The sequence below is a fragment of the Diplotaxodon limnothrissa genome, linkage group LG12 (genome assembly GCF_057381915.1).
Source record: "Diplotaxodon limnothrissa isolate DT_005_m linkage group LG12, D_limnothrissa_male_GT1.1, whole genome shotgun sequence".
Classification (NCBI taxonomy): Eukaryota; Metazoa; Chordata; class Actinopteri; order Cichliformes; family Cichlidae; genus Diplotaxodon; species Diplotaxodon limnothrissa.
Genome location: NC_140607.1, coordinates 31,409,606 through 31,435,570, shown reverse-complemented (window position 1 = coordinate 31,435,570; position 25,965 = coordinate 31,409,606). Strand labels below are relative to the sequence as shown.

The window sequence follows — 25,965 nt, the reverse complement described above, 5'->3', positions numbered from 1 at the left end:
GGGCAATAAAATCAAGATTTGTAATTGAAAAAACATCACATGCAGTAAAAAGCATATTAGCAACCTGTCTAACATGTGCACGAACTAATGTAGGAAAACCAAAAGCAAAACATCAGCATTTACCACAACCAGATTTTCCATTTCATACATTACAAATTGATTTTACACACATGCCAGCACAAGGAAGCATCAAGTACTACCAGGATCAATTTAGTAAATGAGTAGAAGCTTATCCAACCTCAAAAGAAACTGCAGAAGTAGTCTGTCAAAAGTTGAGCAATGAAATAATACCCAGATTCGGAATACCTCACCAAATTAACAGTGATAGAGGACCTTCATTTACATCAGAAGTAATTCAAAAGTGTGCCAAAACCCTAGGAATAGACTGGAAATATCATGTGCCATACCACCCTCAGAGTTCAGGAGTTGTAGAAAGAATGAATAGGACCATAAAAAATCGCCTGACTAAAGCAATGATAGAAACAGGAATGACCTGGGTCAAATTACTTCCTCAAATCCTCTGCGAGATTAGAATGACTCCATCCGCAGCAACCAAATTATCTCCATTTGAAATAATCATGGGAAGACCGTTTCCAACACCATGGTCAGCCTCCAGAGGGGCACCACTATCAGAAGGTGATGTAGATATTGCATTGTCCGACTATGTCTACAATCTGGTAGAAACACTGAATAATAACTATCAGAAAGTTTGTCTCTCTCAGCCTTTCCCCTCCACAGTTCCACCAGTGGAGACAAGGAGATGCGTGTTGGTGAAGCCGCTAAAACCAAGGACACTCTGGGAGGCCGCGCGTGTTCCAGCCCCAGACTGTACTGGCAGTGACGAAGAACCAGCATCCTCACAGACGGACAACCTCAGTGGATTCATGCCAGCAGGGTTAAGACCAGCCCAATCGGACCATCTCAGGCGTCGGATCAAGCAGATGACATCTCCGGCGGGCCAACGCCCGGAACCAGAGCAAATAAACACACGGGTAGACGACATCTCCGGCGAGCCAGCGCCAGGATCCAATGTACATACACACACACAATCACTGATTAACACACAACGCCTGAAAGAACAACAACAAGGTACTCAAACATCCAGCAGGAACAGAAAGCCGGAAGTACCACATGATGTCTAACCTGATAAAGCTAGACTCATTTCATCCTGATCATGGAGGAAATGAAATGCCCATTGTCATCATACGACGCTTATTCTGTGTCTCTCGAACCTGGGACCAGGCCAGAAGACGACTGAAGCTGTTTTTCTTATATATTTTCTTATATATTTAGGTTATCTATCATATCTATCGCATTAACTTTAGGATTTTTTCTTTGCTATTTTGTATTGTAAACTGCAACCATGTTCATATTTCTGCAGGTCATATTTTGCTGACGATACCTCATGCTCTATTTTGCAAGACACCTACTTAATGCACTCCTCACGCTCCCTAAAATCAGTAAATGACAACATAGACGCCACTAATAAACCCTTTTATGCGCCTTCTAGAGCAGGAGTCAACTCCTGGTACGAAAATGCGAGAATAGCCGCTCGTGACTTAGGAAACAGTAACTGTTATGTCTGTTCAAAGGCTAATCCAGAACAGGTAATAGTAGGATACCCCATATCCGGTTTCCCCCTCACTGAGGGACTAGAGAAAATCGGCGGAGATAATGCTCTCCTTAAAGACGCTTTACAGTTGACTCTGAGCCCTCTCGACTGCCTACTTAGACACACACACACACACCAACTAACCCTGAGACTCAATTAGGCGAATTATTGAAGTTATCTAATGACACCGCAGGGACCTGTGCCCCAATGAAACGCCCTAAGAATAGGTTAAAGCCCTCACTGCCCTTAGGACAGATCCCTCTCCATTTTAATACTAGTATGATATGTCTGCGCAGACTAAAGTTAACTGGCCCAGACACACACATAGATTATACAAAGGATAACTACACATTCTTCTCTGACTCCCCAGGTGCATGCTGTAATGAGACATGGCTAGCTGTCTCTGTGGCTGAAGTTGTATCATATCTGGAGGAACACACACACAGTTCAAGTTCGAGCGGAGAATCGATCATTGTTCCCCCAGAGGGTGTATTAAATGACACTGACTGGGGGGAGTTAGTTAAATCACACATGGTCACGCGCCTAACTAGAGCAATCCCTAACGCTTATTGGTTGTGCAATAATACCCTTAGATTAGCTTTACCTGTTAATTGGACCGGTACCTGTGGTCTAGTAACCGTTGATGTATGCTGTACTTTCATTCCCAATAACACCGCCCCTAACGGTCCATTCACACAAGCTATGAATAAACTTGAAGCATTGAAGATAGAACTAATTGCCAATACAGGCCACGGTCAGTGGCTAGATAAGTGGCTACAGGACACGTTTGGAAAATGGAAGAAACTAATTGTAGCCTTTGTAACCGTTGCAGCATGTATTATTTGTTTTTGATGATTATTGTCAACTGTTGTGTGATACCATGTATACGCTCTCGGAATTTTTGATATTAAGCTTACTCGAAGGACCAGTTACAGTTATGATTTGTCTTTATATTATGTTATTACATTCTGTCTTTATACTATGTTATCATTTCATGATAAAAGGAGGGAACTGTTGTGATATTTTGATACCACGGTAGCATTTACAGGATATTGCTTTGTAGTGAAAACTGTTACTCAATAAGGCCCATTTACTAGTTTTTCTCTTTCTCTCTGACCCAAGAATTGATGTGTAAGACTCACAGGCTGGTACCCCAAGGTCGAAAATACCACAGAGACGAGACCACTTCCTTACTCCCATCCTCCCTTCTTTATCTCTTAGAAAAAGGCTCGTTAAAGGCCAGGTGGTTTGTTTCAGAATTCACTAATGAAAGAACTCTGTATTCTATGTCTAGGAGTGTATTTTGCTGGGATGATCATAAATTGTAGCTGAACTGATAAACTACACAAAGGATACTTCTTTGCTCACAAGGCAGGAAGACGTTTCCTTATTTGGTCTGTACTGGTTTGAACTGAGAACTTGCTGACACACGAACCTTTTTTTCCTCTATATAAGCTGTTATGTACTAAATAAACCTTTGAGTTGATTTGGGAAGGCAACCTGAAGCAGTCTGTGTTTCCTTGTTCTCCCAAGCTGCTCCCGGCGCTGTAACTAACCCAGCTGAACGGCATACTTGAGTGTTACTTTGAATAATTAGGAATCTAATAAAGAAAGGACAGAACTCTGCTTATCGGTGCTCGTGCCTTGGAGGGAAACCGGGACGGAGATTTTCTCTTCATACAGTATCTCACAAAAGTGAGTACACCCCTCTCATTTTTTAAATTTTATTATATGTTTTCATGGGTACAACACTAAAGATATGACACTTTGACACAATGTAAAGTAGTCAGTGTACAGCTTGTATAACAGTGTAAATTTGCTCAAAATAACTCAACATACAGCCATTGATGTCTAAACCGGAACTAAACTGGAGTCCGCTTCCACTCCTCCATTATGACATCATGGAGCTGGTAGATGTTAGAGACCTTGTGCTCCTCCACCTCCCATTTGAGGATGCCCCACAGATGTTCAATAGGGTTTAAGATTGTAGACATGGTTGGGCAGTCAAGTACCTTTAACCTCAGTTTATTTAACAGGGCACTGTTTTGGGGGGGAATCATTCTCTGTTTCAGTATGTCACAGTACATTAGCATTCATGGTTACCTCAATTAACTGTAGCTCCTCAGTGCCAGCAGCACTCTTGCAGCCCCAAACAATGGCATCCCACCACCATGCTTGACTGGAGGCAAGCCACACTGTCTTTGTACTCCTCACCTGGTTTCTGCCACACACCCCTGACACCATCTGAACCAAATAAGTTTGTCTTGGTTTCATCAGATCACAGGTAATCCATGCTCTTAGCCTGCTTTTCTTCAGCAAACTGTTTGCAGGCTTTGTTGTGCATTATCTTTAGAAGAGGCTTCCTTCTCGGACAATGACCATTTGATGCAGTGTGTGGCATATGGTCTGAACACTGACAGGCTGACCCTCCATGCCTTCAACCTCTACAGCAATGCTGACAGCACTCATACAGCTATTTTCTAAAGGCAACCTCTAGATATGATGCTGAGCACGTGCACTCAACTTCTTTGGTTAACCATGGTGAGGTTTGTTCTGGGTGGAACCTGTACTCTTAAACTGCCTTATGGTCTTGACCACTGTGCTGCTTCTCAGTTTCAGGGTGTTGGAAATATTCTTATAGTCTAGGCCATCTTTATGTAGAGTAACAATTCTTTTTTTTTCAGATCCTCAGAGAAGTCTTTGCCATGTTGTGCCATGTTAGACTTCCAGTGACCAGTATGAGAGAGTGTGAGAGCAATAACACCAAATTCAACACACATGTTCACCATTTGCACCTGAGACATTGTAACACTAACAGGTCACATGAAACCTGGAAAGGAAAATAGCTAATTGGGCACAATTTGGGGTGTACTCACTTTTGTTGCCATGGGTTTAGGCAATAATGGCTGTGTGTTGAGTTATATAAAGGTGACAGCAAATTTACACTGTTGAACAAGCTCTACACTGACTACTTTGCATTGTATCGAAGTGTCATATCTTCAGTGTTGTTCCATTAAAAAATATATATACAGTGAGATACTGTCAGCTGAAGTTGAAATAGGGCCGGTGTTCTAGATTAATTGGCATTGTAAATTAACTGGTGACGGTCAAAGAAATGGGTTTATGTATTTATTTGTCGGGTGGTTTGCCATGTGTTTTTTTTTTTTAGTTTTGAGGTTAGAGATTTAGAGATTTTTAGTTTTAAAGCCAAGTTAAGAATATTCATAGTTTAATTTCCAAAACTTGCATATGATCTTCAATTTGTAGCTGATCTACTGACGTATCACATAGCAGCTGGGGCAGTCTCAAATGGAGTTTAGTCCACTACTGCCACCTGTGGCCAAGTGCCATACTACTACCAGATTAACTAGTGACCATCTGCACCTGGTTCTATGACCACCTTGAGTAGAGGCTGAGTGGCTGCACTTAAACCTGGTGCATTCAGATCTACCCATAAACACGTTGAAAGATGCAATGCTAGCAATTTTGGATTGTCAACACTTAAACCAATCATTGAGCAAAGACAACAGGGATAATTTTTTCTGTGTATTAAGCCTGGGTAACATTTGTAGTTGCCTTCTGTACAGGGTAAGTCCATGCACAGTCCTTGTACGACTTTCCACAGCAGGTGCATTCAATAAGAAAGAAAATTTAGATTGTCAGAATCATTCATCTAAAGTCGGGCTGTTGAGTGAAGCAACTAACGATGATCCTCTAATCGCCTGAGCCAAGATAGATGGCAGACCAACTGTCTGCCATCTATAATCCAGTTTTGAGTTCCCTCCCCAGACACCTTAACGCCCACTCACATCCTGGGCCATCTGACCTCAGGAATTTGCATGATAAGGTGAGGCTAGGTTTCACGGACGATCTGATTTCCTCGTGTCAGCATTGTTCCCACATCATCATAATTAATGTTGTTCCAGGTTCAACATTGCAAGTGACCAATCACCTTCTTGTGACGTCATTCCTTTGCGAATTCGAAATACCCGCCTTCGAGTATTTCGAAATACAAGTGAAGAAGCGAAAAACCGCCGCCTGTCCGCCGAATTTGAAGTCAATTTAGGATACTTTCCTTTAATAAACGGTAAGCATTATACATATGTTCCTCACTTGGCTTGCTGTTTGCTTGCTAGCGATAGGCTACTTGACGACAGCATTAGCTAGTGATGGGCAGATGAAGCCCCATGAAGCACTGAAGCTTTTCATCCAATTGGTTCACCCCAACGCGAAGCTTCATGAAGCTTCATTTGCTCTAGCAGGACACCTACTGGACGTAAAAATAATAGCTGGCATGAATTTGAAGAGTGTGGCATTTTGCACACAGCCTGTAAATGTCAACAACAAAAGGAGTGTGTAAAACATGTATATTGTAGTGATGGCAGTATACTGTGTATATTTATAGTGGCAGTATGGGAAATGATTATTTGGAAATGCTTGAAATGGAAATGATCATTTACTGTGAGGTGAGGTGTGGTTGGGGTGTGGACAGTAGTTGTGCTTTTGTAACGTTGAGGTATGGACAGCTACACACTGAGGCTTTGAGCCTCAGTCCTGCCTGTTCACATTTTATTCTGTAAAAACTAAATTTTCACTGCTTTTATGACCTTTTTAGTGGGGAGAACATAGCTAGGATTTAATGATTTAACAAATCTTTTGAATCCTTTGTCCTCCACAATGCTAAATAGCTGGGAGTCCTCAATCACCATGCTGACCAGGTCTTCATCTATTTGAGATTGTTCTCCTGAGGAAAGACAATAAAGATAAAGCACAAATATAAATATCACACACGTAACTTATAACAGTTGTATAATATTGTTATATCATTTAGTAACATTACTGCATCCTATATTATCATTGCATTTGATGGCTCACCTGGTCTTGCTCCACAATCGGTGTCCCCCTTATTCTCATGCAAAGCTCTGTAGTGCCTAAGCATGGATGAGGTGTTGTTGTTGTCATATCCCAGCTCCCTGGCACATAGCAAACACTTCACCTTGTACAAAAGTCAAGACAGCTCAACATAAATTGTATTGCACCATCAGTATCATGAAAATACATCTTCTGTAGAAATTTACATACCTTGTTGGGAGGAATAAGATCAAAATGTTCCCACACAGGGGAGGACATCCTCCTCTTCTTAGCTGGCTCCATTCTCTCCTGACTTTCCTCACTCTCATAAACCTCCAAACGGTCTCCAAACTCTCACTAACCGCAACTCTCCATCAAACACCCACATTTTTGAATGAAGTCTGAGGGGTTTATATCGCTGTCATATCTCGCGGCAAAGTTCGAACCACTTCATGAACCAGTCACGTGGTACAGCCGGGCAGCGAGGCTTCGGACGTCATCATTTTCAGCTCCTCCCATAAATGAAGCAAGCCTCGATACGCGCTTCGCGGAAACGCCCCCTCCATTACTCGACATACGCTCCGAAGCCTCGATACAGAACGTCCCATCACTAGCATTAGCTAACCAGTGTTCTCTAGACCAGCGTTCCCCAACTTTTTGGGTGTTTCGTGGCCCGGGGGTTGGGTCAGGCAAAATTGCAGTAGCTTCCCTGATCATTTTACAAACATAAGTGAAGAGAATCTGGACTAAAAGGCCTAGACTTATGGTTGTGTGCTGAATCTATGAATCAAACTATCACCTGGAAACATAATTAACTGGTCCATAGCTGTGAAACTGGACATGAGTTCTTGATTCTATGGAGATTAACAGTAATCCAGAAATTTACAAATTTGTCCTGGTACATCGCGTAAATGTTGTCCCTGAGACATCGCGTAAATGTTGTCCCTGGGACATCGCGTAAATGTTGTCCCTGGGACATCGCGTAAATGTTGTCCCAGGGACATCGCGTAAATGTTGTCCCTGAGACATCGCGTAAATGTTGTCCCAGGGACATCGCGTAGATGTTGTCCCTGGGACATCGCGTAAATGTTGTCCCTGAGACATCGCGTAAATGTTGTCCCTGGGACATCGCGTAAATGTTGTCCCTGGGACATCGCGTAAATGTTGTCCCTGAGACATCGCGTAAATGTTGTCCCAGGGACATCGCGTAGATGTTGTCCCTGGGACATCGCGTAAATGTTGTCCCTGAGACATCGCGTAGATGTTGTCCCTGGGACATCGCGTAAATGTTGTCCCTGGGACATCGCGTAAATGTTGTCCCTGGGACATCGCGTAAATGTTCTCCCTGGAACATCATGTAGAAGTTGCCCTGGGACATCGTGTAGATGTTGTCCCTGGGACATCATGTTAAAGTTGCCAGAGACATACCATATGAAAGTTTAGCTTCTTTTAGCCCCTGTTTGTTTTATATTATTTTATATATATATATTATTTTTAATATTATATTTAATATTTACATTGTATTGCAAAAAACCCCACAACAAGTTAAAATGAATTAATGAATATTGACTAATTAAACCTTCGTTATTTTTCCACCAGAAATGGACGACATAATTAGAAGAAGTGTTCTGAATGACGAAAAAAAAAGAACTGGAAAAGACACACAACTTTGTGTGCATGTGTCACAATGCCAGGAGGACCCATTCAGTGTTGTGTTAGAAAAAATGAACTCATTAACCCTTCATGGACATTATAAATGTTTAAATGTTGCCTCAGGTAAAGACAGGAAAAGAGACTATTACAAATTCAACTGCATCAGAGCTGGGAAAAAAAGTCGAAACAGCTACAGAGCAGTGGGCTGTAAGGCCTATGTTTCATTTAAAGTACTCAAATGTTGGAAAGACCACACAGTCATCGTGCAGCGTACATATGATAAGCATGATGGGCATGATCCTTCGGACCCAAAAGACGCACATTTCAACAATATTTCCAGTGATTTGAGGAGGAAGATTGAGGAACTGCTTTCCCTTGGAGCTAAGCCAGCCATCATACTAACCGAATGTCATAAATGGGCCAAAGAACATGGACACAGAGATCTTCACAACAGAGAGCATTTTGTCACACCACGTGACATTGACAGTGTTAGAACCTGCATGATGAGGAAGAAGCACTTTAACTGTGGAGACAGTCAAAGTGTACATACCTTACTTAATGGAAAACATCAAGAACATGTTCTCTTCTATCAACCATACACATCTGACCAAGAACTAATGATTGTTTTGCAGACACCTGTAATGAAATCAAACATGGAGAACTATGCAAAACAGTTAGTATTTGTTGACACCATGCACTGCGTTAACCAGTATTCATTTCCCTTATTCACACTTGTTGTAAGAGATGATCATGGGCATGGAGTCCCTGTGGCCTATGCTATTGTCAGCAACGAAAGTCAGAAAACCCTGGAAACTGTTCTTGGAATAGTTTGTGAGCATTTCCCAACTTCCCCGAGGTAAATAATACATTGACAGCTATTGATTTTGAAATAATTCCTTTTCAAAAAAGTTATAACATGCCAGAATCTAATGCTATAGCTGCAGCATGGGCTGCAAAAAACTTTCCTTTCCAGTTGTTAAAGTTATTCCTATAGGCTGTATGCAGTATTTTATATATCTACTTGTGAGTTGAAATGTTTAATTTGGCATTGAAGTGGTGCTTTGAGATAGCAAAAACATTTTCATACTGTTTAATCTCATTTAGTGTTTTCTTTTTTTCTGTAGAGCATTTATGGTTGACAAAGACTTTGCGGAAATAAATGCTTTGCAGAAGGTTTTTCCAGAGTCAGCTATCCTTCTATGCTGGTACCATGTCTTGCAGGTAAACCACATTGTTTTCTTTTCACGTTGTCTAAGATGCACCTGAAACACATTTTTACAACAGGGTCCTGTTGTCATGATTTGCCTCATTGTGATATTCACCTACTCAGGTTAATGAATATAAAGGGATAAAATGTTGAGTGACTATGTCCATCCATTTAAGACCACAGTGCACTCCTCTTCTGGTGGCTGCTTCCCAAAGCTCTTTTTGACATTTAAAAATATGTTTGCCTGGTTGATTTCTGTAATGCACAGGTCCTCTTGTCCAGTGAGTGACAAAGTTATTTTTGGACGTCAGCCTTCTTTTATGCTTTTTGTACAGCTGCTCCTCTGTCTCTCTCTCCAGATTAACTTTTTTTCTCTTACATTCACAGGCTGTTAATCGATGGCTTTCAAAATCAGAGTCCGGGGTCCATGGGCTTTCTAACACCCAAAAGAGAAATGAAATCATTTCTTTCTTTTGTAAGCTGAAAGCTTGCACATCTGTAAGTGTAATTTGTCTATTTCACATTTTGATTTCTTGATTACACTAAGAGCATAATAACTTTCAGTTGCTAAAAAAAAGTTACAGAGAGATACAAAATAGATTTTTGAAACAATTTCTAAAACTGGCTTCTTATCTTGCTTATCAAAACAAGTACTTAAGCTGTGCAGAACATCATTGTGTCACCCACTGTGCAGTAGAACTTGTGAGTGGGATTCTTTCACAGACAGATGCTGAAACCAAATATGCTTATAGGTTTAGTGTTCCTTCTTAGCCATTGTAAGGGAAGAAATAATTGCTTCTTAATACAAAAACACGACATATTATTAATAACTTAAAATTCTTAATGTTATTCAATAAAAGGAAAAGGGCTTCAATACATAATATTAAAGATTTCAATAGGTCTGTTAAATGGATTGAAATATATTCTGTTGCATCCAATTCTCTTAGGAGGACGACTTTAAAGCCACATCAGCAGAGTTCTGCCAGACATTTAAGCAATACCCTTTGGTGTGCCAGTATTTTCAGAAGCACTGGGAAGGCATTGGCCACATGTGGTGTGACTACGGCCGTCGCTTCAGTCACGCTCATTCTGAAACAAACAATGTGATTGAAAGGTATGATTTATTATTTTGACCTCATTCAATTGTATTGCTGAAAAAAAGATATTATGCTTTAATCCAAGAGGCTAAACTGAGTAGGTTCATCATGTCATTGCCAGAACAGGTTTTAGGCAAATCCTTTAAATTCTAGCAGCGTTTTTTATGTTATCACAACAAAAAACAGAGTAGGTGGATTTGCCTAAATCAGCTAAACCGGCACAGAGCATTCCTTTATAAAAGACGTGTGCAATAGGTATTCCAATTTTTAAAAAAATAATACAGTCTTGATTAAAACTTTAAATTCCTTCAATTACAGTTACTAATCATTTCAAATAACTGTTTTTCAGATTTTTCCACCGCCTGAAATACCAGTTTTTATCTGGCTACAAGAATAGGCGTCTGGATGATCTGATTGAAGTGCTCCTAGGGAAGGCCGACGACTACTTGTCAGTCATAAAAACCCTGCAAGATGTGGGCCGCATGAAAAACAGGTTTGCTGACACCTTGTCTCAAGTTTCAGACTCTGCTTCAAGACTGATGGAAAGTGGTTGGGCTCTTAAAATTACAGTCAAGAACAGCCATGGAGTTAATGCATATCAAGTCCCATCTGAGTCAAGAGAAGACATGGTGTATGATGTCTGCCCTGTTGAGTCCTACTGCAACTGTACATATGGCTTACGAGGACTTCTTTGCAAGCATCTAGTGTTACTTGCAAAATTAGCAGAGGCTGACAATGACATCTATCCAAACATGGAAACAGACATTTCTACCTTGGCAAGAATTGCAGTGAAAGAAAGGCATTACTTTGTACACTGTGAGGACTTGAAAGTGATAAAAATGCCAAGTTTGTTTGGAAATCTGTGTTTTTTTGCATCGGCTGCAACACTTCAGTGCACTTGTTGTACGTTCTCTCACTATAACACATGTGCTTGCCTGAAGGTGGCTTGTAGCCATTTTAAACAAATGAAAAACTCTCTGAAAAGTCCTCTATCAACTTTGAATGACACTCCTGTAGTTGAAAGCACAGACAAAAAATGCACAGAAGATGCAGTTGGAAAACTAAATGCTGTTTTAGACACAGTTAAACAGTGGGCATTCATTCCAGAGGGTATTACTCCAATGATAGATGAACTGCATACAAATGTCTTAAAAACAAAACAAGTAGGCAAAAGTATATGCCAGTACGAAATAAAGACGACAGATAATGCACGCAAAATTAGGCCATTGTATTCTAGCAAGAAACGTTCGGCCAGCATCGACATTCCAACAGTCTGTGAAAATGAATGTGAACAGTCGATAACCACTGAAAGAGAGACATCCTCTGGAGAAAATGAAAACCTTTTGGAATACAAAACAAAAAAGAGAAGAGTTAAAGCTAAGTATATGCACAAGTAGACTTTTGTGTGACATTTCAAAGGGACTGCATCCATTTCTTCTGTTTATTGAAACCTAAAGCTGAATAGCTGTCTTAACTTTCTGCCAAGGAACAGTTGAAAAGAAATTGTTTGGTCTCTCAAGCAGTTGTTATTTATGTGTGTTATTCATTACTTTGGCTTGGTTGCTGTTTTTGATACAAATTCATCTGTGCCCATTGTAATATTTTCATATGTTACTATTTTTATATTGCTATGCATTATAAATAAAGGATTACTTATTACTATTAAAGGTCTGCATTTGTAATTGTTGGTATTATTTATAAAATATGCGCTCTTAAGTTTTTTGCTCCATAAAACGATACCTGTCACTTTTTGGACATAGAGTATCAGCTGTTGAGAATCCTGGCTCATACAAAATAGAAGTAAAAGGTTTCAACATCCAGCCTTTTTATGATTAAATACAAAGTGTAATAACAGAGTTATTGGGGTGTGATTTTGTTAATAGTTAGTCTTAAGTATAAGTTTAATAGTAATGAGTAAGAAAATATAGCCAGAATAATGGAATGAGACTAACACCTGACCTCACACTGAGATTTGGTATGAAGTGGCATGTTTGTGCTAATGCTGACATTGGGGCTCAGAGTTCCTCTGTGTGTATATATTTGTGAACGTTAACTTGGCTAATGTCCAAGGGTTTGACTGCTTTCCTGTTGGATTGTATCACAAAGAACAGGGATAAGAGCACCAGTGGCCGTGCACACCCTCATCTCTCTCCTTCACCCGATCATTAGTGTTGGAAACCGGCATTAGCTCAGAGTAGATTAGACTTCAGTATAGTGCAAGTGATTTGATTTTATGATTATTTGATTCAGTTTTTTATGTGTTCAAGCTCAATTACTTTAATAAAATATGTTGAATTCAAACAAATAAATAAACAAATAAACTGTGGACATTACCCTTTTAAACCTTTCTGAAACAAGACAGGTAAAAACCAGTGTATAAAAGTTTACATAGGTATAAATAGCTCTAACACTTTACTCCAGCCTGGCGTCCACACATGTGGACATCACATTTTGGGTTATTTAGACCAAAATACTAAATCTTGATCAACAAGCGCCTGATATACAGTTATGAGGACATTATACTGCAACTGTTCTATCGAAATTTCAAATCAATGTCCTCATATGTGGCTCTCATTTTTCTCAGAAACAAAAATTAGGTAAAAAAAACAAAACCTGGTAATTCTTTCTTTTTACATTCATCGGGTTCCAATCGGCCCAAATATCAAAGAGAAATTAAAAATGCATGCCATGGAAGATTTCGGGTCTTAGGGGGTTAAAATGACCAGACCCCTCCGGCCTGTTTTCCAGGCCACTAAATTAAACCCAGTCAATTACCAATTGAACAGAATAAAAACCTACGAGGTCCACTAATAGTCCAAAAGTCCAAATCTTTAATAGAAAAGACAGGCAGAACTCAAACAAACAATAATCCAAACGAGGAGCATATATACACACTGGAAAGTAAATAATTATAAGTTATTAAATCAGACTAATTAAATACAGTAAAACTAATAAGGGAAGACGAACACACGGGAAATAAAAATAACAGTGTAAACATACCAAAACTCAAAATAAAACAGGAAAGCTACTACAAACCGAGTGTGACACAATTACATTCATATTGAAACATATGTGATAATTTTCTTTCTTTGTAGCATTTTTAAGATATGTGTTAGAACAGTCATTATGCTGTTTGGATTAGGAACCAATCATTTTTGCCAAATAGTTAACACAAACTTAGAACAACAATGAACAATTTTCAAGATTCTGATTTACAGAACAAACAAAAGTCACAAAAGGTTTCATTATTTAAGAAACAAGATCAAGTTTTTCACACAGGAATGAAATGACAGAATCCAGTGCAGCGGGGCCAAAGGTGTGTGTCAGCAAACTGAAGGTTGAGGAATCAGTCAGCTCATGTTTAAGATTGTGTTGGATTTTGAGAAGAGTCTGTCTGTTATTAGAAAGTAAGATTAACAATGTTACACCAATAACCCAAATACGGGGAAATGACAAATAATACCAAAAAAGATACAACTTTCATATTGTTTTACTAACTTACTTTGTCATATCAGCACTTGAATGGTCGCTGCCTTTACAGACCATGTCTGTTGTGACATCGCAGGCCAATCTTCCGGCAAACCCGAGGGCTAGCTCCCCAGCCTCCTCTTCACTCAGAACACTAAACACTGTTACTTTAGTTTTGGCCTTCTTAGGCCTGTCAAGAATCATTGCGGGCAGTTTGGCTTTACGGCCCTAAAAAAGAAAAAGTGCAAACACCAAAAGAGCAGAGAGAGACACACACACGCGCACAAAGTTAAATGCTTTTGTTTACATGGTGTAATTGTGTATATGTTGCAGCAAATGCACAATTTCCAGCCACATTGTCACTTCATTGATACGAGTAACCCGGATTTATTTCAGGTGACATCAAAATCACGAAATGTATACCTACCCCAATCAAACCTCTGAAAACATGAACTGACATGTTCTCTGCGTTGATTCTGCGCTTGATCTCGTCTTCTGTTATTGTGTAGGTTTTCTTTTTTGAGCTTGGTACAGATAAGCGACCATGCACTCTGTAAACTGTACTAGTTCCTTCTGAATCAGTTTGGAATTCTGTATCTGCATCGATCCTGTCAACATCATCAGCAGCAGCATTATCTGTACTCAGACTTGTGCCGTATACTTCTGCTTCTTTTTCTTTGTCTTCAGTCTGTGTACCTTCATCTCTTTCAGTCTGTGTACCTTCATCTCTGACTGTCAGTCTTCCTATCTCACTGTTACTTGTCGATTTGCTGCAGATGTTCTCTCCCTTAGGAACTTTTCCTTTGTCATTCGCTGCCTGATGCTTTCCCTGATGACATTCTTCACTGGCTACTTCTATTGCTCCTCCTGTATAGCCACCCACTATGCTGCACAACTCCTTTCCCTCTGCTGTGCTGCACTGTGCTGTTACATAAAGAAGAATGATATAAACAGCACTATATCAATTTAATTGTGAAGAGAAATCCCCACAATACGACACAGTTATGTCTAAAATAGTTTTGTGTAAAAACTGGATCTTGAAACGTCCACTTTAATTACACAGTCCGGGTGTGCAAAGGCAAAATTACGAAAAAAAAATTCACTTTAAACATTTTTGGACGTTGTTTAGTTATATTGTGACTTACTCTCACAGAAGATACAGATGCCACAAACAGACTTTGAACAACGCATGTGCTTGTATGCACCACATTTCTGGCACTGCACCTGTGAATTAAAAAAAAAAAAAAGAAGAAGAAATAAACAAACAAAAAACAAATGAACAAAGTCCATTAAATAAACAATCTATATGGCTAAGGACATGTCATAGTGTACCCGGTCTTTGGCTGCAATCACACACCAGCACTGACTGCACTTCCTAGTTCGATCTGCAAAATATAATTTGTTTAAGTACAAGTTACATTTTCCAATGTTAGAGAAAAAGAAGGCAGCTAATTTTATCTTTACCTATTGAGGAAAATAAGTAGTGGCAAAGTCGGGACCTGAGCTTTGTGATTTCAGTGTTGTACTCCTCCACTTGTGTTTTACCGTCAATGAGAGATTGGGCAAACAAATAATTGACGAAGAAAAAAAAAAAAAAAAAAGAACAAAAAGAATTAGATTAACAAAGAAATGTTTGTTTGTTTTTAACACCCCCCCCCCCCCCCCCCCCCCCCGAGAAAAAAAAAAAAAAACAGAGCAACCAAAGCAAAGCATTACTGCTGAAATGGTTCAATCTACAAAAAAAATTGAGATTTTACCATCCTGCCTCTAAGGCTTTAAAAACTGAATAGGCAAAAATGTAAACATTACTTATATAGGTTAAAGCTATAGTTTTCAGTACCATTATGACATGCACTCCACATGAGTTCCCATCCTGTTGATGTGGGTGGCTCACATGTGACAAGGTCCACTCTCCAGCGCAGCCTCTTGCTGAAGCAAATGAGCTGAGAGATCGCAGTTATTACAAATAAAAAGCATATAGAGAAATCAATAACCACGTTCGGTAATGCTTTCAATTAAATTAAATATGTTATGTTAAATATGTTAATTAATTACCTCCAGTTTTTCAACACCGCACTTTTTCTGACCTCCGACTCGCCAAATGAATTCATATAGACTATGGTCCTCTTGGGTATGTCACAAAACTGTTTTGTAAAAAGATGGATATGGTAGGCTTGGGCCTTGAGAATTCCTAATGAGGGACACTGAAAAGTATCATGCACTAGAGAGAGTGCAAAATCTGTGCAACTTACAAACAAGGTCCAGTGGCTGCCGTTTTCCAGACAGGCTCCAATCAATTTCTCATACATCTGAAAGATGTTTTTCTGGAAATAAAAATAATGTGACAAGTATGTTTTTCTGTCAAGAATGACACTGCAAAACTGCAAAAGCTTGTCAGGTGAGACTTGTAATTAATTCTGCAGATACACAAACATATAGAAAGTGTCATTTTTGGTTTACATTAATTAATTTCTATAGTGTGTACAAAACAAATCAAGACCACAGACTCAACACGCACCACTCAATTTTTGGTGTTCTTTATCAGTTGGCCAAGACAGAAATGTTTTAATCTGTGTGCATTGCTTTTGAACAAGTCTTTACACAGAAAAGGTTTCAGAAAGGTATTTTTCAGGTTCTTCTGACAAGGCTTCAATTTTGGAAAATGCTGTTTGTTTATAGTGGCAACTTATAAACCCTTTGTGATAAGAACATAGTTACCACAGTCCAAGTCATACCTTCAAAAAGTATGCACTTTGTGCTCTTGTGGACCCATCCAAAATTTTTCCAGTGATTTGGCTTGGTATTGGATAAATGTGAGGGAAATTCTATAAAAATAACATAAATACACCTATGTTTTCAAATACATTACAAAAAACGTAAACATGCTATGTCATTATGATCAAACAAGCTTTTCAACATACCTCACACTGCAAATAGATTAGGCCATCTATTACCTTATAAAACAAATAAATAAATACATATAAATAAAAACAGAACTAAGGAACACGATTCATTAAGTAAATTGTACAATAAAGTGTATTTAAAGCAGAATTTAACATTAGTTTTATGACAACATAAAAGGATTTTTATGTCAAGAGGTACCTCATCTGAAATGTTAGTCTGGTCAAACAGGGATTTCAAACTTGAAATACCAATAGAGTTTGGTCCAGCTACTCCCACAAGGTAATCTGTGAGAAAGCATATGCTGTAGTCAACAGATATCATTTTCTTTTTGCATGCTGCAACCATCATCCATTTCAGTCTTCTAGGAGCTTTGTCTGGTTGTAGTTCTTTTTTCTCCTCCTCTCCCCTCATCTATTAATTAAATTGTTTTCTGACCTTCCTAACTGTTTCCGACCTGTCTTCCCAATGTGATGTTTAAGCAATATATGTATGGTCAGAAGGGGGTGAAATTTTCATTGCAGTTGTACGTGTAACATTGCATGTGATAATAAAAGGCTTGATTGGTTGATTATTCAACATGAGTTGACATTTACCTGACATTGTGAAGGAGTCACAGTTTCTGTAAGGGTGTAAGAACATAACATGTGGATTTGTTACACTTCTTTTTCACAAGTTAATAACAATCAATAATTTTCATTCCATTATTTACAAGCTATCACACGATGTCCCTGGGACAACATTTACACGATGTCCCAGGGACAACATCTACACGATGTCCCAGGGACAACATTTACACGATGTTCCAGGGACAACAATTACACGATGTCCCAGGGACAACAATTACACGATGTCCCAGGGACAACATTTACACGATGTTCCAGGGACAACAATTACACGATGTCCCAGGGACAACATTTACACGATGTTCCAGGGACAACAATTACACGATGTCCCAGGGACAACATTTACACAATGTCCCAGGGACAACATTTACGCGATGTACCAGGACAAATTTGTAAATTTCTGGATTACTGTTAATCTCCATAGAATCAAGAACTCATGTCCAGTTTCACAGCTATGGACCAGTTAATTATGTTTCCAGGTGATAGTTTGATTCATAGATTCAGCACACACTTCTTCACTTGTATTTCGAAATAATCGAAGGCGGGTATTTCGAAGTCGCAAAGGAATGACGTCACAAGAAGGTGATTGGTCACTTGCAATGTTGAACCTGGAACAACATTAATTATGATGATGTGGGAACAATGCTGACACGAGGAAATCAGATCGTCCAGGTTTCACAATGAGCTCACCCGAAATCCTGGCTGATTGGGACCCACACCCAGTTTCACACCTTGGCTAAGGGGATTAGAGGATCATCAGGGGGTCCTTTTGTCCCTCTGTGGGGGGTTACTCCCACTAGGTTTAAATCTGGGACTCTCCACCATTTGACATTAGAATGGAAGAAGCTTCGTGGATGAGAGGTGAAACGTCTTCAAGCAACTTAAAGAAGTCCAGACACTTTTCTTTGCAAGCTCCTTTGACTACGATGACCTGGATGACTGAGAACCTTCAGAGACACAATCACAGACAGAATTGAGTAAATGTTCATCTTAACTGAGTTCAGAATTATCTTTCATAAAATACTTTCACCAAAGGATCAGACCACAGCTGGTTATCCTGCTGACATTCAGACACCATGGATCTGCGTCTCTCTGCCTGCATCCTGATGGTACTTTGTGCAACATCGTGTGCAAATGGAGGAAATATTTTGGTGTGGTACGCCGATGGCAGCCACTGGATAAACATGAAGCCTGTTCTGGAGACGCTGGTTGACAGGGGACACCAGGTAACTGTACTGACCCCGAGCTCGTCAATGTACATGAACACCAATGAACCTTCCCGCTTTCACTATGAGCCCTTCAATGTCTCTTTCTCATTGGAGGCTATGGAAGAGTTTCTAGAAGAGTTCCTCCGATTCTCCATATACGAGATTGATTATATGAATTACTGGAAGATCTACATCAGATACATTAACATTTCAAAGACAAACCTTCAGTACAATATCCAGTATTTGGACGGTGTGGTGAAATCAGAAGCCATTATGAAGAAGTTGAAAGAGGGAAATTATGACCTTCTCTTGGCGGACCCCATCAAAGCTGGCAGTGACTTGGTAGCAGATATTTTGGGGATCCCACTCATCTTCTCCTTGCGCTTCTCCTTAGCTAATAACTGGGAGAGGCATTGTGGTCAGATGCCTGCTCCACCATCCTTTGTTCCCGGTGCCATGAGCAAACTCACAGATAAGATGGACTTCTCAGAGAGAGTGTGGAACTTTCTCTTCTACGCTCTCCAAGACATCGTGATTGATCACACTTTTTGGAACATATTAGACAGATATTACTCTGATGTCAAAGGTGAGCAAATAGGCGTGAAGCACTGATTTAAAAAATATTAAAAATTTGCTAATAATGTAAACACAGTGTTTTAAAATTTTCTGATTAAGAAAATATGATCTCTTGCATAAACTATTGGTGATATGTTAATGTTTTTGGAACGTATTAGACAGATATTACTCTGATGTCAAAGGTGAGCAAATAGGCTGATTTAAAAAAAACTATTTGAAATCTGCTAATAATGCAAACGCAGTGTTTTAATATCCCATCAGATCTGATTAAGAAAACATGATGCCTTGTATAAACTATTGGTGATACATTGATGTCCATTACTTATGCATTGCAACAGGAACTCCCACCAGTGCCTGTGAGTTGATGAGTAAAGCAGACATCTGGTTAATCCGAACCTACTGGGATTTTGAATTCCCTCGTCCTTTCCCCCCCAACTTCAAATATGTTGGTGGGATCCACTGCAGACCTGCTAAACCTTTACCAGAGGTAAGGACACTCAACTATTACCATTTGATTAATCATTACATCACAGAATATTCCTGCCAGGAGCAGTGAAGCCATCAAAATGTTGCAATGAGAAAACAGCTGGTTGGCTGGTGGTGGGATAATATTTGACTTGTTACAGGATCTGGAGGAATTTGTGCAGAGTTCTGGAGATGATGGCATTGTGATCTTCACTTTAGGATCCATGATCAACAACGTCACCAAGGAGAAGGCCAACATGATAGCCTCAGGCCTCGCTCAGATCCCACAAAAGGTCAGAGGATAATCTTTGTTTCAGCTGTAATTAATTTTCTGCAAAGCATGGAGTCGTTTTTCATGTTTCAGAGTGCTCTACTTCTGACTACCAGAACTACAAAAACTACATGTTTTAATGAGATTGCAGACTTTGGACATTTTAGGCTGCATGTTTGTGAGAATCAGCCATCTCCAATTTTACATCCATCACGCACTGCCGCTCAAACTCTACTCACACTCGCTCCTCTTCGACCACTCACTCTCAAATTCCACTCACGCTGCCACACACAGGAATCTCAGGAAGGGTCCACCAACAGGTCCGGGAAATCTATTTAAAGAAACAACGGTTAGTTAAAGACAGACAACTTTAAAACAGAGCAGAGAGCATGAACTATGCGGGTTCAACGTTTCAGCGATGAGGTGCTCAGAGCCCTACCCTTAAATAGCGCCAGAGTGATCAGGACAGATCAGCAGGAGGTGGTGGCAATAAACCCAGGTGTGAAAGGTGCGAGCCAAAGGCAAGAGCCCAGTAACTCTGAACTCTGCCCAGGCAAGCAGGAGACAGTAGGGAGGAAAGAGAGAGAGAAACAAAAACCCAACCTGTAACCAGTGTGGGCCAGCCAGAGAGACACCGGGACCGTGACAATTCCTTTGACTGTTCACAGCAAGCACCACCCTTAAATTTAACTCCAGGCCTTTTATCTGCTTAATTGATAATGACATAACAAAGGAATTGCCCACACCTCATGATGAAATGGCCCTTTAGTCCAATTACTTTTGGTCCCCTTAAAAAAAGAGCATGGCACATGTTAAGGAGCTAAACACTCCTAAAACCTTCATCCAATTTGAATGTAGATACCTATCTGAGAGTCTACAGATTATGTCGATGTAAATGATATAACTACAAATAGAACAGGTTTCAGTAAACAGGTAAAAAGAAAAAAAAACTTGCATCAATCTTGTAAATACATATATAAATCTAACTTTAAAATAAAATCTAAAATTAGCATTCAAAGAGTTTTATACCCAAATCACTCCGATTATGCAGCTTTAGATGACAGGTAGAAAACAGCTGACTAGAAACACATACTGCAGTTTTATTTTCCCATAATATTTTGTGATATATTGCCTAAAGTGTGGCTGTAAGTATACTACAACAGAAAACAAACAAATCATGTAAGCTAAGAAATATGTTACCTTTTATAGGTGGTGTGGAGGTACATAGGAGAAAAACCAGAAACCTTGAGTGCCAACACTAGAATATATGACTGGATCCCTCAGAACGACCTCCTGGGTACGTAAACTTGGCACTAAACACAGATTTTCTTAAAACTGCAATGACATAAATTAAACGCACATTCAACATGAAATGCAAGCTGTGAGCATTCTGTTTATTAACAAAAGGAAAAATTGATCAATTATACTTTTCTAACAGACACCCTGTGCAAATCTAATCTGTTGCACTAAAAGATTAGTTGAATGCACATAAGTATTAGAACGTGCAAATCAATTTCAACTCAGCACTTATGCCGGGTTATTGAAATTCTCCTGTTGTTCACGTGAAAAACTAACTTTCAATGTCACATGGTTATTTGGCATGTGTTAGGTCACCCTAAAACTAGAGCTTTCATCACTCATGGAGGCACAAATGGGATTTATGAAGCCATCTACCACGGAGTACCCATGGTGGGCATACCCATGTTTCTTGACCAGCCAGACAACATGATCCATATGAAGGAAAAAGGAGCTGCAGTTATTCTCAATTTGAACTACGTGACAGCTGAGGATCTAAGAGATGCAGTCAACACAGTCATCGATGATAAATCGTGAGTTCTCTGAACTATCTGCACTTTAAATTAGGCACTGGAAACAGGCTTTAAAGGGAAAAAATGTAGCAGGGTCAGAGTATGAAACGTGAAGAATTTACCTTGAACCCCTTTTTCTTGGAGCCAGCTAACACAAGAAAGCCTTGCTGAGCTGAACTTTCATGACCTGTGTAAACAATTTTTTATGGTCTCATAGCTTTTTGATTAATACTGCATGATATTCATTTTTACAATTTTTTTTCTCATTTATATACACATTCACAGGTACAAAGAAAATGCTATGCGGTTGGCCAGCATCCACCACGACAGACCCATGAGTGCTTTGGAAGAGGCAGTATTCTGGATTGAGTTCACACTGAAAAACAAAGGGGCCAAGCACTTGAGGGTCCAGGCCCATGAGCTCACCTGGTACCAGTATCACAGCCTGGATGTCTTGGGCTTCATCCTCACTATAGCTCTACTCCTCATATTCATCTTCATAAAGACCTGCAGTTTCTGTCTGCACAGGTGCTGTGTCAGGAGAGGAAAGACCAAAAGGAAGGCTGAATAACAACTGAAAAAGGTGCTGAGTGTGTTGTGCCGGGGCAATATTTGTTACCTACATGAGACTTTCTTTCATGTATGTTGAGTTTCCCACCATCTTATTCTTTATGCATCACCACTGATTACTTTAACTGAAGACAGGTGTACCGATTTGCAGAAGTGTACCTGAAGTTAATCTCACATTAAAAACAGAATGCTGATTGGCTGTTGAGTTTTGCTTTTTTAAGAAAGGAAAACACAAAATTCATTCTATGCCTTTACTTGAGTACTGCTCATGAAAAGTCACCACTGTGGGTCCTCTTGGCACTACATGTGGTCAACATTTATACAAATATGGAAGATGGGCTCCAAATTGAACTTTAACATACAGAACTCATTAACATAAATGTTAATGTGATTGTGGCTCAAGAGTTGGGAGGTCATCTTGTAATTGGAAGGTTGCCGGTTCGAGCCCTGGCTGGGACAGTTTCGGTGTTTGTGTCTTTGGGCAAGACGCTTCACCCGTTGCCTACTGGTGGTGGTCAGAGGGCCCGGTGGCACCAATGTCCGGCAGCCTCGCCCCTGTCAGTGCGCCCCAGGGTGGCTGTGGCTACAATGTAGTTTGCCATCACCAGTGTGTGAATGTGTGCGTGAAGGGGTGGATGAATGGATGTGTAAAGCGCTTTGGGGTCCTTAGGGACTAGTAAAGCGCTATACAAATACAGGCCATTTACCATTTATATTAACAAAAAACAAACTGCCCTCCGTGTCCTGAACGAGGTTTACACAAAATAATACATTTGAATCACAGCTAGTATTTGTTCCCCCTCCCCCCACATGAACTGTACAGGAATAATTTTATTTCCATCATTTTTTCAATTTTCCATCTTCTTTGACTTTCCACAACATCAGCTCCATACAGGCAGTAGCATCTTCTGCAGTGTCATGGCCACAAACTAAGAGGGTATAAAAATAATCTTTTATTGGTGAGTGACTCAATGTAGCATGCTCTCTGCCCTGAAAGGTGTAGGAAATATAATGGAGAGTCAGAAGAAGTACTGGCCTTCTATTCAAAGGGACAGCAAACAGTGGATGAAACACTTTTATGGTAGCCCCGTCATCACCACTAGATCCTCCCAGAACGACACCATGTTCAGTTCAGGAGAAAATAACACTGGAGCAGCTTTCCATCACTGCACACAGCTCTTCAAGAATAAAATGAATCAATGATCCTTGAATAATAGATCTTTTTTGACTGCTACCTGTTAATAACTGTTCATATATGTTTTCTAAGGTAGCTTTTTGTGAGAGACTTTATATACAAAACAATTGCTGTATGTGATTTGCTTAATTAGGTCACAGCAAATAGTGACTTTTTATTTCTACTTCAAGACAGGGATTGGTAGTTACATTACACTGAGACTTTACGGTAATGTGCTGCCACCTGGTGGTAAAAGCTTTAGATAAAAATTTGGTTCAGGTAATTACAAATAGTATAATTAAGATGGGAAAAATAAAATACTTTTAGAGGACATCAGAGAGAAATAAAGTGAGATTACTGTATCATGACATTTCAACCCTTTTGTCCAAAAATGACTTATGACAAATTAAATTCAGGGTATACAAGACAAGACAAGCAGACCATGACGAATTTTCAATATCTGTTGGTCTCTGTCAACTATGTGTTTGAAATACACCATATGGAAAAGAAATAGTAAAAACTTATGATTTATATGTTATATTGGTTTAGTAAGTATCCAAAACATACAAGTTTCATTTATATAATTTTTCAAGGCATCTTATATCTGTTTTCACTCTTGTATGCTTTTCATACAAGTTTCACACAAGACAGATACAAACTTTATAAGATTTATATATATCTTTTCTATATGGGACACTACCCATCAAAAGTTTTGAAACACCTCAATTGTCCAGCTATTTATTCCAATTTATGTAATTCAAATCCAATGAATAGGTTGAAATGGTACAAAGGTAAGTGTTGAACTGCCAAAGGTTAAAAAAAAAAGGAAGAAAGGTTTCCCTTGATCTCTTTTTTGACTTCAATTGTTTGTTTCTACTATGCTTTCATTTCAGACTGCAATGTGACATTAAACAGCATGATTTTCAATAGAAAACTGGAATAATTGGGGTGTTCTAAAACTGGTAGTTTTTTAAGAAGACACAGTGGTGTATAGTATCTCATCAAATCGAATGCCTCAGAAGTTTGTATAGCTAACATTTTTGTATTTTCACAACAGCTGACCTCTGACCTTAATGCTGAGGGCACTGGGGTAAAAATGCGTGTTTTAAAAATCTTTCATTGATTAATCTAAAAAGACAAAGGAAGTCCTTGCAGTCCCCATGTGCTGCTCATAGGGGTCTGATTATTGGGATTCAATACCCGTTGCCGTGAACTTGTATAAGCTGCAAAATTTCTAGGCGAATCCTGTTGAATACTTTGAGTATATGATAAATAGAAAACATAACATTTAAAAAAATAAGTGTAACAAAAAACAAAAAGGTCCCAAATGGTATGTTCACAACCAATCAGATGTTTTGTACTTTATTTTACAAACGCCTTCCATGGTTCTGGTTCAAAACAGACATCCAGATGATTTTGTGTTAATTATTTGCACATTAAAGTCTACTGAGGACTGCAACTGGAAGATGTGAAATAAGCTGTGAAAAACTTAAAAAGAAAAAAGAATACATTTTTAAAAAAGGAAGTGAAGAAGTCACCTTGAGTAAACAGAGGTCTTTTTCCAGGCAGTGTCCAATTAGAATCGTGTCAGCATTTCTGAAGCCCAACAGCATCTCCTGGACATCTCTTAGAGAACCATGGTGACCCTTCACACCCTCCTCACTAACACCTGAAAATCTGGCCAAGTAAGTTGTCACACGGGTTCTAAGCAGAGCTGCATAATATGCGTTATAAAGCAAAACCTTACCATCTTTGAAATACTGACTAAACCTTGCACTTGGTGTTGACCAAATTTTCAATAGACAGAAAGATTTTCAGACTTCTGCCACACTTCTGTAGTGACAGAGCGAGTTGGTATAGTTTATGTAGTGCACAGAGAAAGATGAGGGGTATATTATCACATTACCTGGTGCTATAGTCAATGACATCATTTTCAGGTTTAATCCAAGGTGTCATATAGAATTAGCTGACTCGAGTTGACCGTTACTCTGGATAACTCCAAACCATGAATGGTTTAAAACTACAAAGGTAAACATATGTTTTCATTGCAAACTGATTAAAACAAAAATCAAACTTCAGACATCTTTTTCCACACCAACAAGTTCTGACATAAAGCCCATGGGCACAAGAGTTAAAGGTAGAGTATATAATGAGGTGAGCTGAAGTGTCATACAGCAATCCTACACACATCAACAATCCTGCTGTGTTGTGCATGTGTCACAAGATATACTTAATATTATACTTAATTAATAATGCCTCCCGGAACCAGAGGCAGACAGAGAAAGACCTGGGTCATCCGCAGCCACCCTAGGGTACTAGGTTAGAAATCAGTCTTGTTTCTCAGTACAGTCAACTTTACTGTGACTACCTTTTAACCCATTGTGATAGCACAGACAGATATGAGTCAGAGTTCAGATTTATTGAGTTAATAATTATCTTTCCTGATATACTTTCACCAAAGAATCAGACCACGGGTAG

At 39.4% G+C, this 25,965-nt stretch overlaps 3 protein-coding genes across 4 annotated transcripts; 2 read left to right on the top strand and 1 right to left on the bottom strand.

The window, feature by feature from the left end:
* Nucleotides 1-8,064: 8,064 nt before the first annotated feature.
* LOC146621632 (uncharacterized) lies at nt 8,065-11,844 on the top strand. Of its 2 annotated transcripts, XM_085368679.1 has the most exons (5): nt 8,065-8,972; nt 9,241-9,337; nt 9,711-9,821; nt 10,271-10,437; nt 10,770-11,844. In XM_085368679.1, exons 1-5 carry the CDS (start codon nt 8,065-8,067, stop codon nt 11,815-11,817), a joined length of 2,331 nt encoding a protein of 776 aa, XP_085224805.1. In that variant the 3' UTR covers nt 11,818-11,844. The 2 variants fall into 2 exon arrangements, with proteins under 2 accessions (XP_085224805.1, XP_085224806.1); XM_085368680.1 differs by lacking the exon at nt 8,065-8,972 and having other exon boundaries at nt 9,024-9,337.
* Nucleotides 11,845-13,669: 1,825 nt separating this feature from the next.
* On the bottom strand, nt 13,670-17,509 carry LOC146621631 (uncharacterized). The gene is made up of 12 exons (XM_085368678.1): nt 16,991-17,509; nt 16,810-16,842; nt 16,624-16,713; nt 16,141-16,212; nt 15,944-16,032; nt 15,731-15,831; nt 15,353-15,457; nt 15,221-15,273; nt 15,034-15,112; nt 14,316-14,812; nt 13,923-14,116; nt 13,670-13,814 (listed from the first exon to the last, which is right to left on the bottom strand). The coding sequence occupies exons 1-12, from the start codon at nt 17,201-17,203 to the stop codon at nt 13,670-13,672; spliced, it is 1,671 nt and encodes a 556-aa protein (XP_085224804.1). The 5' UTR covers nt 17,204-17,509.
* Nucleotides 17,510-18,231: 722 nt separating this feature from the next.
* On the top strand, nt 18,232-22,443 carry LOC146621630 (UDP-glucuronosyltransferase 2A2-like). Its single transcript, XM_085367483.1, has 6 exons — nt 18,232-19,209; nt 19,538-19,686; nt 19,826-19,957; nt 21,145-21,232; nt 21,545-21,764; nt 22,029-22,443. The coding sequence occupies exons 1-6, from the start codon at nt 18,492-18,494 to the stop codon at nt 22,312-22,314; spliced, it is 1,593 nt and encodes a 530-aa protein (XP_085223609.1). The 5' UTR covers nt 18,232-18,491; the 3' UTR covers nt 22,315-22,443.
* Nucleotides 22,444-25,965: the final 3,522 nt, after the last annotated feature.

Coding starts and splice junctions, on each gene's coding strand:
- LOC146621632 (XM_085368679.1), top strand. CDS start 8,065: ATGGACGACATAATTAGAAGAAGTGTTCTGAATGACGAAAAAAAAAGA. Junction 9,338..9,710: donor GCTGGTACCATGTCTTGCAG/GTAAACCACATT, acceptor TTACATTCACAG/GCTGTTAATCGATGGCTTTC. Junction 10,438..10,769: donor ACAAACAATGTGATTGAAAG/GTATGATTTATT, acceptor ACTGTTTTTCAG/ATTTTTCCACCGCCTGAAAT.
- LOC146621631 (XM_085368678.1), bottom strand. CDS start 17,203: ATGAGGGGAGAGGAGGAGAAAAAAGAACTACAACCAGACAAAGCTCCT. Junction 16,714..16,809: donor TAATCTATTTGCAGTGTGAG/GTATGTTGAAAA, acceptor TTATTTTTATAG/AATTTCCCTCACATTTATCC. Junction 14,117..14,315: donor TTTTCAGAGGTTTGATTGGG/GTAGGTATACAT, acceptor TTTCTTTTTTAG/GGCCGTAAAGCCAAACTGCC.
- LOC146621630 (XM_085367483.1), top strand. CDS start 18,492: ATGGATCTGCGTCTCTCTGCCTGCATCCTGATGGTACTTTGTGCAACA. Junction 19,210..19,537: donor ATATTACTCTGATGTCAAAG/GTGAGCAAATAG, acceptor GCATTGCAACAG/GAACTCCCACCAGTGCCTGT. Junction 19,958..21,144: donor TCGCTCAGATCCCACAAAAG/GTCAGAGGATAA, acceptor TACCTTTTATAG/GTGGTGTGGAGGTACATAGG.